The 13,614-nt window shown below is 44.6% G+C and overlaps 1 protein-coding gene across 1 annotated transcript in view; it reads left to right on the top strand.

Annotated features, from left to right (window-relative positions):
* ccny (cyclin Y) overlaps positions 1-13,614 on the top strand; it is a 122,347-nt gene that overhangs the window by 51,703 nt on the left and 57,030 nt on the right. The window contains exon 3 of the mRNA XM_038798304.1: positions 9,097-9,131. Coding sequence (XP_038654232.1) covers positions 9,097-9,131 — 35 coding nt within the window. The remainder of the gene's footprint in view (positions 1-9,096; positions 9,132-13,614) is intronic.

Consider the following 13,614-nt stretch of genomic DNA (forward strand, 5'->3'; position numbering starts at 1 on the left):
ACCAGCCTCAGTCGTTGCCTTTGCCCCTTCAGAGTCGGCAGTGGGTTCACATTACATAGAATTACATAGAACATACAGTGCAGAAGGAGGCCATTCGCCCATCGAGTCTGCACCAGCCCACTTAAGCCCTCACTTCCACCCTATCCCTGCAACCCAATAACCCCTCCTAACCTTTTTGGTCACTAAGGGCAATTTATGATGGCCAATCCACCTAACCTGCACGTCTTTGGACTGTGGGAGGAAACCCACGCAGACAAGGGGAGAACATGCAGACTCCACACAGACAGTGACCCAGCGGGAAATGGAACCTGGAACCCTGGCGCTGTGAAGCCACAATGCAATCCACTAGTGCTACCGTGCTGCCCACATCTGGTCGTTCCCTCCCTTGGTATCAGCAGCACTGGGGTCTCTGGCTGGCGGCTTGAATGGTCGCCCATCAATCATGTACAAGGTCAACTGAATGCCCATGTGAACCTTGAGAGCTATTGGATCCCCAAGGACATTCGGGTGGTCGCATCTGCGAGGCTGAACACATTCCCACCCAACCTTGATCCCTTGCGACAACCCCTCGCCTTAACTTTGAGACTGTGGGCAGCTGACATTAGTGAGGGTTAAATGATGGACATTTAGTTGGATGAGTAAAACTCTCAATAGTATTGGAGCGTAAAACTATGCTCTAAAGAAGGGAAAGGTAACACCAATAGGCACTGTTATTACTCTGGGTTTGTCATCCTGTGATCGAATTGCTGCCATGCCTTTACACTTTGAATAAATGTGCAATAACACCCTGACCAGCACTCCTGTCCGCCTGATCATTACTGCCCTGCCTTCTCTGGTTTCATCCAGCCAGCCGCTTGGGCTGGCAACCTCCAGTCTCCTCACTCCCTCCCTCTACTGAACGAACCCTGTTCCCCCATTCGGACCACACCCCAGGCCGTTGCCAACTGCTACCCGTGATTGCATTCTCACTTCTTGTGGCACACAGGCTGAAGATTCATTTGTGGCCGTGAAAAAAGTTTTTGGACAAGAACCCTTCCTCTAGAATGTCTCGGGGCAGTCGGTGACTGTGTGAACAAAAATTCATTTTTATTCACTCTGGGCTGTGGAGTGCTTAGAAGACGGGCTGAAGAATATCTCTGGGCTGCAAAAGAGTTTCAAAACAGAGGCGCAGCAGGCTTCAGGGCAACACACACACACACCAACCGCGTCCCCCCATTCCGGGGGTGGGGGGGGGGGGGGGTGGGGGGGAGACAGCCGACCTGCCCCCCTCCCCACCCACAATCCAATTCCCAGCATCCTCGAACAACTCGCTCTCTGTAGCTGGCCCCCGGATACTTTCCCTACTACATGGTGAAGAGGGATACTCACGTCCTTCCTCCCTCTGAGTCCATGGCGTTTGACCCCTGTTTTTAAAAAGCAGTAGTAATTCACGCCCTCATGACCTTGCGTTGGTGGGCGAGAAGGTTTGAGGAGGCCGGAACATCTGACATTAACCCGCTAATGATATTACAATGCATTCAAATCAAGTTCTGGGCGTGAACCTGACTACGTCAGTGGGAAGGGCCCGGGAAGATTGCGTTTGGAGTTCTTGCCGGAGCAAATCTTGTTTTTGGCCTCTCGCGAGAGTTAGTGGTCGTAACGGGATCTGCGACTGTGACGAACAGGCCCTGAAAATTGCAGCCATTATGTTTAATTATAAACTCAAAAGTAAATGAATGATCGACCTATGTACTTCATGAACTGAGCTGAATGGGTATGGTCCTTGTAGTAAACACACATTAAACACACACATTTTTTTTTTAAATCAGATCAAATTGGAATATTGAAAACACAGTGCTGTACATAATAAGTGAATGTATCAGGTCTTGCATGATAATTTACTCCATTATGGGCATACTGTCTCAACACAAAAGTGCTTTGCAACTGAAAGGGGTATAACTCTGGATTTTCTTCACAGGATGAAGTATTTTGTTAACAATTCACATCAATATTCATATGTGCCGTGGACTCCACAGCACCTTGGCAACTAACAATGAATGTATGCACACTTGTACATCTGCAGTTGTTTAACTGTAATACCTAGTAACTTTGTTGTTTTTGTGATGGATCTTCTGTGTGGGGAAGATTTGGAGCACCAAAGCACATTTTTGAACTGTTTGGGTAGGCTGAGTCTGTGGGAAGAGGCCCCAGTATTTACCCACCTGGGGTGTCACTGCCACAGAAGTGAACTATCGGCAATAGCTTGTGCTGTACAACAAACATGGGCAAAGCTGCGAAGGTGGCTTGAGGATTTTTCATTTCTTTCCCACGACTGTTTCCTCATTGACTTCAGGAGTGGAACTTGCTGGAAGGTTTCAACTCCAGCATACACGAGTCCTGTGTTAAAACCGATTTATGAGAGAGCAGCTAAAACAATTTTTTGTTTGTGTAAGTTACTGCTTGATTCTACCGACCTCTTTCCCTAAGCTTTTCCTCATTTGGTCCAATATCTCCATATATGGCTGGGTGTCAAATTTTGTTTGATAATGCTCCAGCAAAGTGTCCAGGGATGTTTTTACAATACTAATGGTGCCATATGAATAAAAGTTGTTCTTCGTTCAATGTGTGTGTGGTGAGAGCTTTGAGAGCAGGCATTCACAGTGTAGCAGCACCAGAAGTTGCAGAATCATCTTGCAACTTTCTCTCTGATCTAATGGAGGTCCATGTCTTCTGTAGCTAAACCTGGCATAGTACAAGAATGTGTTAGAAAAGACTAATATTTTCAGATGGATAAGAAGCTATAAAACATATCCCAGTAATAACAGATGTGAAAAGACAGGCTCAGTTATTCTGCATAAGAGAACTCTGCCTTACTTTACTTGTGATGAAATGAAATGAAAATCGCTTATTGTCACGAGTCGGCTTCAAATGAAGTTACTGTGAAAAGCCCCTAGTCGCCACATTCCGGCGCCTGTCCGGGGAGGCTGGTACGGGAATCGAACCATGCTGCTGGCCTGCTTGGTCTGCTTTCAAAGCCAGCGATTTAGCCCAGTGAGCTAAACCAGCCCCTTAATGATGTAGAGATATGCCAATGATGGGAGGCCATTGCTGCCTGTCATACTGCTTGTAAAGGTGTCTATTGAAGGTATTAGCAATTGGGTGCTTGTATGGAAAGCTCATTAAATATCTAATGGATCGGACTGCATGGTGGCGCAGTGGTTGGCATTGCTGCCTCACGGTGCCGAGGACCCAAGTTTGATCCTGGCCCCAGGTCACTGTCCGTGTGGAGTTTGCACATTCTCCCCGTGTTTGTGTGGGTCTCACCCCCACAACCCAAAGATGTGCAGAGTAGGTGGATTGGCCACTCTAAATTGCTCTTAGTTGGAAAAATGTAAAAATTAAATTTTAAAAATGTAAATATCGAATGGATGGCTAATTTGTAAATACGGCTGAGAAGACTAGTGAGAAGATATATGAATAACAAAAATAATCAGTTAAGCTTGATGAGAGGCTTATTGTCTGTTGAGCATTCTAAAGAAGAGTTGATGTATCTATTTGTCAACTGGCAACAGAGTATGGGCTCTATACTTTCACTTGTAGTGTCTTGTTTTCTGCTGTACCTTCTGTTTTGACCAGATTGATTTAAATGTCTGTGATAGAAGCTTCTTCCGAGATATCTACTTGCTCCATCATCAAAACAAAAGAATGCCTTACAGGGCAGGATGGTTAGCACAGCCTTTCCTCCTCCTCCTCCTCCCCGTCTTGTTTCCCTTGAGGTAAAACACCACTCCTGCGTAAATTCACCATCTAGTGGCCAAGCTGCGAATTGGGGGCAGGAGGAGCAATGGAAAAGAGAAAGCAGCAAGAGAACACATTTACAGTTATACAAGTTGGATTTGAAAAGATCAGTCTCACCACATGGAGGCGAAGGTTGTGCAGTTATACACCTCTTTAAATCGTGCAGGTCCTTTGGAAACTCTTAAAAATAGTCGAGTTTTAATACCTGTTGAATCAGTGTTAAACTTGGGGGCATTTAACGACACTCACTTTTGAAAGAGACGTCAGGGTGTGTATCAATCCATTCACCAATGTCCATGCAAAAGATTTGCGTTAACTCATTCATTCTTTTAAAGGAGTTAAAATAATACCTTGTTGAGGAGTTCAAATAATTCTGAAGTAACATAGTGGTGGTTACAGACCAAGTCTTGGGGATGGATTTCTTCACATCTCAGTTGGGAATGGCATATTAGTACATGAGAGCATTCTACTAGGGTATCCATAGGGTGACTAGGAGCAGGTGTGATCGAGAACAGTAAGGCTATGTAGGTTTTAGTTATTTGTCTTAATTATCCGTGTAAAATCTGCCTTCCGTTGGTGGCAGCTCTGGTAAATTGTGACGGTTGATACTCATTTCTGTCCTTGCTGAGCATGTAGATTTGAACGAGTAAAAATGTTAACGCAGCATTGTTCACTTTGAATGGAAACTCACTTGCTGTAAAACAACATCCCCTGGCAGGTTTGTTGGCTTTCGAGCCTAAGGGCTGAATTTGCACTCCTAATTCAGTAGCACAGAGTCAGGGAAATTCCTGCAAAAACCAAATTCGGGGAAAGTGCTCTGTGCAGATGATTTTTATTCTGGGCAGGGGCGTTGGTGATAGTGGGAGCTGGGCCCACTCCCTCACCCCAGAAACAGTGCAGGGACTGCACATGGGCTTCCAGGTTGTGAGGTAGCCTGGTTCAAAGGCTCCCCATGGTACTCTAGGCCTTTGTCCCATCCACAAGCAAACAAAAATAGTCCTCCAGCCCTCATCCCCCCCCCCCCCCCCAACCACCACCACGCATGGCCGTGTGTATGCATACACGCACGCGCGCGCACACACACACACACACACACTAACAATTCCCACACCCCATCCATGCCAACTTATGCCCCCATGGTCTCTCATAACCTCCTCGCCAACCCATGAGCCCCATTCATCCCCAAAGCCCTTTATAGCCCCTATGTCAACGTCGTGCCCACTGATGCCAATTCATGAACACCCATAGCCATCACCCAAACTTTATCCTTACACTCTCCATGCCAACCCACCCAGAATCCACTATGGATGGGCCCAAGGAGCAATGGTGAGATGAAATGGGCCGGGCCCAAGGGCAATGTGTCCAAGTTTGCAGATGACACTAAGGTGAGTGGTAAAGCGAAAAGTGCAGAGGATACTGGAAGTCTGCAGAGGGATTTGGATAGGTTAAGTGAATGGGCTCGGGTCTGGCAGATGGAATACAATGTTGACAAATGTGAGGTTATCCATTTTGGTAGGAATAACAGCAAACGGGATTATTATTTAAACGATAAAATATTAAAGCATGCCGCTGTTCAGGGAGACTTGGGTGTGCTAGTGCATGAGTCACAGAAGGTTAGTTTACAAGTGCAACAGGTGATTAAGAAGGCTAATGGAATTTTGTCCTTCATTGCTAGAGGGATGGAGTTTAAGACTAGGGAGGTTATGTTGCAATTGTATAAGGTGTTAGTGCGGCCACACCTGGAGTATTGTGTTCAGTTTTGGTCTCCTTACTTGAGAAAGGACGTACTAGCGCTGGAGGGTGTGCAGAGGAGATTCACTAGGTTAATCCCAGAGCTGAAGGGGTTGGATTATGAGGAGAGGTTGAGTAGACTGGGACTGTACTCGTTGGTTGGAATTTAGAAGGATGAGGGGGGGATCTTATAGAAACATTTAAAATAATGAAGGGAATAGATAGGATAGATGCGGGCAGGTTGTTTCCACTGGCGGGTGACAGCAGAACTAGGGGACATAGCCTCAAAATAAGGGGAAGTAGATTTAGGACTGAGTTTAGGAGGAACTTCTTTACCCAAAGGGTTGTGAATCTATGGAATTCCTTGCCCAGTGAAGCAGTTGAGGCTCCTTCATTACATGTTTTTAAGGTAAAGATAGATAGTTTTTTGAAGAATAAAGGGATTAAGGGTTATGGTGTTCGGGCCGGAAAGTGGAGCTGAGTCCACAAAAGATCAGCCATGATCTAATTGAATGGCGGAGCAGGCTCGAGGGGCCAGATGGCCTACTCCTGCTCCTAGTTCTTATGAAATAAAGTAAAATTTTAAGTGTCTATTGATGACTTCACTGTTTAAGAAAAAATCATTCATAAAAGCCCATCAATGTATTTAAATTTTGTGAAAATAAATATTTGTATTCATGCACCCCCCCCCCCCGCCCCCAATCAAATATTATATGACCACTTGGAGTTGTAAATTTAAACTGAACTTAAAGCCCCCCCCCCCCCTCCCCCACTGTGGTGATAGGTTGTGGAATTAGTTATGCAGTGCTAATCCTATGATTTCCTTGGGGTGTATGTGAACAGGCAGCTAGTGAAATTACATGATTTTTCGTTCTTTTAATTGGCGGCTGTTTTTTAATATTCCAAAGATTAAGAGATTCTTGACAGTTCCTTAGAGTTTACCCACTCCTAAGCGCACCCATGTCTACTTTTAACAGTTCAAAAGGCACCTGACCTTTCATAGAATCCCTACAGTGCGGAAGGAGGCCATTTGGCCCATTGTGTCTGCACCGAACCTCTCTAAGAGCTCCCCCACCGTATCCCTTTAACCTCACCTAATCGGCACATCTTTGGACTGTGGGAGGAAATTGGAGCACCCGGAGGAATCCCATGCAGACATGGGGAGAACATGCAAACTCCACACTGACCCAAAGCCAGAATTGAACTTGGGTCCCTGGCGCTGTGAGGAAGCAGTGCTAGCCACTGTGACCTCTCCCAGAGAGCACTTTAACTCTCCCAAGGGGTTAGTTACCTAGACCTCTCCAAATAACTCCAGAAAGTTTCAACCTTTTTGCTCAAATGTCTAAAACCCACTAGTTGTGTTTTGGACATCCACTATCGGAAATTGCATCTGTTTGAAGGCAGCTTCATTTTTACATGTCCTGTTGCCTCCGTGACCCATGAATGTGCAAACTGCAACCATTCCCGCTTGGGTCGCTGTGTGTGCGGAGTCTGCACGTTCTCCCCGTGTCTGTGTGGGTTTCCACCGGGTGCTCCAGTATCCTCCCGCGGTCCAAAGATGTGCAGGTTGGGTGGATTGGCCATGCCAAATCGCCCTTGGGTTGGATGAGGTTGCAGGGTTACGGGAATAGATGGAGCTGTGGGTATAAGTAGGGTGCTCTTTCCGAGAGCCGGTGCAAACTCGATGGGCCGAATGGCCTCCTTCTGCACTGTAAATCTATGACACCCCAGTTTTGATAGCAAGACATCTGGAATCATGGCTCCAGCGCCATTTTGGCTCAGGCGCAGAGTCCTTCCATTTAGCAAAAAAAATTAGCTTTCTAATTTCTACATCAACTTCCTGAAAATAGTATTTTAACATGTAATAGTAATACATGTTAGGCCATCCAGTACTGTGATTAATTGATGAATTAATTATCATTATTCTTAAATATTTAAGGAATATAATTTCTGATAACTCGTGGACCTCCTGCAGCAGCACGTTACATGATTCAGTCTTGTGTTTTACCAGTCTGTGTTTCCTTTGTGTGTTACTGTGCCCTCTCTTGACTCTGTCTGCCGCTATGTTGCCTTCTGACGGTCCAGGTGTGAGTTTTGTTTCCATCTTGTCTTATTTTGATTCTCTGTTTATGTAGAATGCATCTGAATTTCACATTGGACTAGGTTGGGAGCTAGCCAGGTGAAGTTTACCTTGGTTAAGTTTGTGATGAATAAACAGCAGTCCTTTTTCCCATGTTCTTTGAGGGTGTCCTCTGAGATATATTTACATGACATCCTCACATTTATGCCCATTGTTAATGAGAGCCATTATATGCTCTTGTGCAGCATAATACTCTACCAAGGGATGGAAAGATGTGATCAGCAGTGTGTTTGTTGACATTCTGTTGATATTGAGTGTGGCAGCTATTTGCTTGCTGAAATGTATGCTCTTTGAAAGTCCGTTTAGAACTCAGTTACACCTCCTGGTGGAGATTGCCTATGTCTATTTCTGTTGTATATATGCGCAGTTAAGTAGTTGAGGGATCAGTGTCTTCAAATGATGAGGGGGGATAGTGAATTGCTCTGAAGGCTAACTGCTATTCACAGCAGCTTCAAGCGAGCCTTTGGTTGCGCCGTTCACTAATTGGTGAAAATATGTTAAACCTCACATTTTCACAGGTAGAAAACTTGTACCCTGAGCTGAATCAATTTTATTCACTTGTGTAAACTGATTGCTAACCTTGTTCGCTGTTAAAGCAGTGAAATCCCATCCATGTGTATTAATCTGTAAATTAAATAGAGTTAAGTCAATGCTGTGCAATCGGGATGTTAATTATTCAGAACGCATTGCATGCAGAGGTAATTTCACAAGAATGATAAATATTTGCTGTACTGAAAATTTTTGTATCCAAATCACCTTCCTCCAAATCACACTCTAGTCACAAGCAGAGGGAATGGAAAGTCGAGAGGAACTGTAGCAACACCAAATCCTGCGTCAAACCTTTTATACATATGTTGTAATGGGTTTAAATTAAACGGAGTGGTGGCTGCATGAAGTTTTCACACAGAGTAAGTGAGGCAATGTCTGCAGCTGAAACGTTGTGCTGTCCCCATTGTTACTGATGGTGATGGTAGCTTGAGGCGTTAGGGAGACTAGGATAAAACTGAAAATAAAGTGGCATAAACATGATTTTATTTGTTCCCATAATGTATTGTTACCAACATGCTGCCATGACCAGAGACGACACCGACTTAATTTGACCTCCCACCAGTTGTCTTCTGAAACCACCATCGCCTGTTTATTTTGTTTCCAAGATAGAGAACGCCCTTTCCACTCCATGCCCCTCTCCTTTGATCCATCTCTATCCCTCTCATCTTCTGTAGTCCTGCAATGCCTCCGCCCCAATCACTACCAATTCCAATCCTCCATTTCCTTTTAACCTACCTTTTTGACCAAACCATCAGCCATCCCACCCGATCGCTTTTTCCTCGGCTTGGTGTTAATTTTACTCCGTGAGCTCCTTTGGGAGCTTTACAATTAAATGCAAGTTGTTATTGCTGTCATTCAAAGTTTTTTTTTAACACTTTTTACTCTTCTATGTTTTACAGTGAGAGAGAAACGGAAAAGCCTCTATATAAATCATGTAAGTGGTGTTTTCTTGCTGCATTCAGGTTCTGCCTATCGTTCGGGCATAACCATTCAACTGTCTTGACGTGGAATTTAGTCATTATAGCTACGTGACTATCTGTAAGATTTTGACGTCAAAGAGAATCGATCCTCTGAATGAACTGATAATTTTGTTGCTTTGTCACCCTAATACGAGTTAACATTGCACTAATTCAGACAGAAGCAAGAATGTCAAATTTCAAAGGAAGCATCAGTTGACACTGCACAAGAAAAGGGATGTTGATTGTCTGACAATTTGGCTCTGATTGGTCGGGACGCTGCCATGGCAAATGCACCAGAGAGCTATTGTCCCCCATGCCTTAGTTTATTCAAAAAAGTTGCAATGTCTGGACATATTCCTTTTGCCTGTGAGACAATTGGCAGAGGTACTGACCATACTCAACCAATCCGTGCTTGCAAAACACAATGTGATGGGCTGTATTTTCATGGAGCCATGGAGACTTTATGAAGGTGTAAAAATGGCAACCAGGATCCGACTCCTGACCCCGTTCCTGATGTTCACCAATGTGAGTTAAGGTGCGGCTTGGTGGATGTTTTCTGGCTCTTTGCTCCTGAGGTAGGCACACCAAGTTGGGAAATTTACCGACTCCCAATTACCCAACTCAAAGCTCAATGTTTAGCATTAGATTGATGCCATGATTGGGCAGAACATGCTTGAACAATCCCAAGTTTGGGCTAGCAAATTAGCTCGCATATGCGTCCTGGAAGCTATATGTATGTTCAGGAGCCTGTCTCGTGCAGGAAAAAGGAATGTGTCCAAGTATTGCACCTTTTTGAATAAACAAAAGCATGGCGTCAATGGCTCCCTGGCGTATTTGCCCTCGCAATGTCTCAACCAATCTGAGCTAATTTGCCAACTGATCAGCACCCTTTTCATGCAGTCTAAATTGTTGTTCTCTTTGAAACTTGCCATTCTTGCATCTGTCCTTATGAGTACAAGACAAGCACGGTTTGACAGCACGGTTTTTCTAGTAGCAATACACAAATTCTATACTACCAAGAAACCATTTGAGTAAAATATTATTTCCATATTTATAAAAGGCATGAATGAGTGAAGGAATTCCGTTTTCATGTTGTTGTGAAGTTAAAATTTGGTCAGTGGCGTTTCAAAAACTGGCATGAGTATGAGATGAAATTATCTGTAGGGAAAGGGAGGACAGTATCCAAATGACAGTAGCCAATGTTAATGAAGAAAGAATTGAAGAAAATGGAGAGATAATGCAAAATTAAATAACAACATTATAAGAGAGAATCTGGGTATAGTGTTAGTGTTACATGGGGCAGTGGTAATGGGGTGGGGTTGGGATGGCAGGCGTTTGGATTTGCCCATGCAATAATTTTTGTAATCTTGGTTGTGCCATCAGAGATTCTGTTAGGTGCTGAGTGCAGGGCCTTCTCATTTCCTCACACCCCTTCGAGGAAAGGGAGAAAAGTGAAGGAACTGAGACCTCAAGCTGCTGTTGGACAACTTAATGACAGGTAGAAGTGGAATGATAGGAGCTTGAGCATATGTCCAAACATTGCACCTTTCTGCACTGTCCATTCTCTGAATTGGGGAAAGATGCACGATGCAGTTTGAGCCGTAAGAGACAACTGGACAGAGGGAATGATGTGGATAAAAATAAATCTGGCCTTCTGCCTACCACTACAGTATAATTGTTTTTTGACTGTCACTAATAAATAATAAGCTGTCAACAGTTACCGGTATGGTTCTTCAGGGTAGACATAAATCCTGATAGGGAAAATTCTCCTTTTGTGTGTACTTAAGGACCCAGCTTATTAAAACATGCAGTCACCACCATTATTAATCAAATGATTTGTGAATGTAGCACTGAAGTCCAGTTCACGTAGTTCATGAAATTCAAAATTTAGTGTAATGGCAATTTGTGAAACCAGATTTTTTTCCTGCATGATAAAATGCAATAATCAAGAACAAAATGAACGGGCACATGGACAAATGTTGATTAAAAGGAAATATGGCACACATTTGTTCAATGCAAATCATATTAAATAACTTGATTTGAGTTTTTGATGAGTTGAGAATAATGCAGTAGATGTGGTGTACATGGACCACTTAAAAGGTATTGAATAAAGTGCTACATAAATAGGCCTGTCAGCAAAGTTGAAGGCCAGAAAATAAAAGGGACAGGAGAAGCATGGATATGAAGTTGGCGGAGTGACCAGAAACAGAGTAATGGTGAACAGTCTTTCAGACCGGAGGAAGATACATAACGGGGTTCCTGTAGGATTGGTATTATGAGCACTGCTTTTCTTGATTTTATTAATGACTTAGACTTTGGTACAATTTCAAAAATTACAGATGACGCAAAACTTGGAAGTATTCTAACCTGTTGGGAGGATAGTGCTTGAATTCAAGAGGATATAGCCAGGCTGGTGGGATGGGCAGACATGTGGTAAATGAAATTTAATGGAGATGTGTGAAGTGATCTATTTTGGTGTGGCGATGAAGAGAGGCAATGCAGAATAAGGACTGCAATTCTAAAGAAGGTGCAGAGGCAGCGGTATCTGGGGATATAGGAGCAAAAATATTTGAATGTGGCAGGGCAGGTTGCGAATGTAGTTAAAAGGCAGTTAGAATACTGGACTTTATCAATAGAGGCATGCAGCATGGAAGCAAAGAACCTATGGGGAACCTGTATAAAACTGTAGTTCAGTTTCAACTGGAACATTGTGGCCAATTCTGCGCATCACACTTTAGGAAGAATGTAGGTTTAGCACGCTGGGCTAAATCGCTGGTTTTTAAAGCAGACCAGGGCAGGCCGCCAGCACGGTTCAATTCCCGTACCAGCCTCCCCGAACAGGCGCCGTAATGTGGCGACTAGGGGCTTTTCACAGTAACTTCATTTGAAGCCTACTTGTGACAATAAGCGATTTTCATTTTCATTTCTCAGAAGGGAAGGGGGGAAAGGAGTAGAACATTAGTAATTGGGGACTCAATAGTCAGGGGCACAGATAGGAGATTTTGTGAGAGCGAGAGAGACTCACGTTTGGTATTTGCCTCCCAGGTGCAAGGGTACGTGATATCTCGGATCGTGTTTTCCGGGTCCTTAAGGGGGAGGGGGAGCAGCCCCAAGTCGTAGTCCACATTGGCACTAACGACATAGGTAGGAAAGGGGACAAGGATGTCAGGCAGGCCTTTAGGGAGCTAGGATGGAAGCTCAGAGCGAGAACAAACAGAGTTGTTATCTCTGGGTTGTTGCCCGTGCCACGTGATAGTGAGACGAGGAATAGGGAGAGAGAGCAATTAAACACGTGGTTACAGGGATGGTGCAGGCGGGAGGGATTCAGATTTCTGGATAACTGGGGCTCTTTCTGGGGAAGGTGGGACCTCTATAGACAGGATGGTCTACATCTGAACCTGAGGGGCACCAATATCCTGGGGGGGAGATTTGTTAGTGCTCTTTGGGGGGGTTTAAACTAATTCAGCAGGGGCATGGGAACCTGGATTGTAGTTTTGGGGTACGGGAGATTGAGAGTATAGAGGTCAGGAGCACAGATTTGACTTCGCAGGAGGGTGCCAGTGTTCAGGTAGGTGGTTTGAAGTGTGTCTACTTCAATGCCAGGAGTATACGAAATAAGGTAGGGGAACTGGCAGGATGGGTTGGTACCTGGGACTTCGATGTTGTGGCCATTTCAGAGACATGGATAGAGCAGGGACAGGAATGGTTGTTGCAGGTTCCGGGGTTTAGGTGTTTTAGTAAGCTCAGAGAAGGGGGCAAAAGAGGGGGAGGTGTGGCGCTGCTAGTCAAGGACAGTATTACGGTGGCGGAAAGGATGCTAGATGGGGACTCTTCTTCCGAGGTAGTATGGGCTGAGGTTAGAAACAGGAAAGGAGAGGTCACCCTGTTGGGAGTTTTCTATAGGCCACCTAATAGTTCTAGGGATGTAGAGGAAAGGATGGCGAAGATGATTCTGGAAAAGAGCGAAAGTAACAGGGCAGTTGTTATGGGAGACTTTAACTTTCCAAATATTGACTGGAAAAGATATAGTTCGAGTACATTAGATGGGTCGTTCTTTGTACAATGTGTGCAGGAGGGTTTCCTGACACAATATGTTGACAGGCCAACAAGAGGCGAGGCCACATTGGATTTGGTTTTGGGTAATGAACCAGGCCAGGTGTTAGATCTGGAGGTAGGTGAGCACTTTGGAGACAGTGACCACAATTCGGTGACCTTTACATTAGTGACGGAAAGGGATAAGTATACCCCGCAGGGCAAGAGTTATAGCTGGGGGAAGGGCAATTATGATGCCATTAGACATGACTTAGGATGTGTAGGTTGGAGAAGTAGGCTGCAAGGGTTGGGCACACTGGATATGTGGAGCTTGTTCAAGGAACAGCTATTGCGTGTTCTTGATAAGTACGTACCAGTCAGGCAGGGAGGAAGGGGTAGAGCGAGGGAACCGTGGTTTACCAAAGA

The sequence above is a fragment of the Scyliorhinus canicula genome, chromosome 5, assembly GCF_902713615.1.
Source record: "Scyliorhinus canicula chromosome 5, sScyCan1.1, whole genome shotgun sequence".
NCBI classification, from domain to species: Eukaryota; Metazoa; Chordata; class Chondrichthyes; order Carcharhiniformes; family Scyliorhinidae; genus Scyliorhinus; species Scyliorhinus canicula.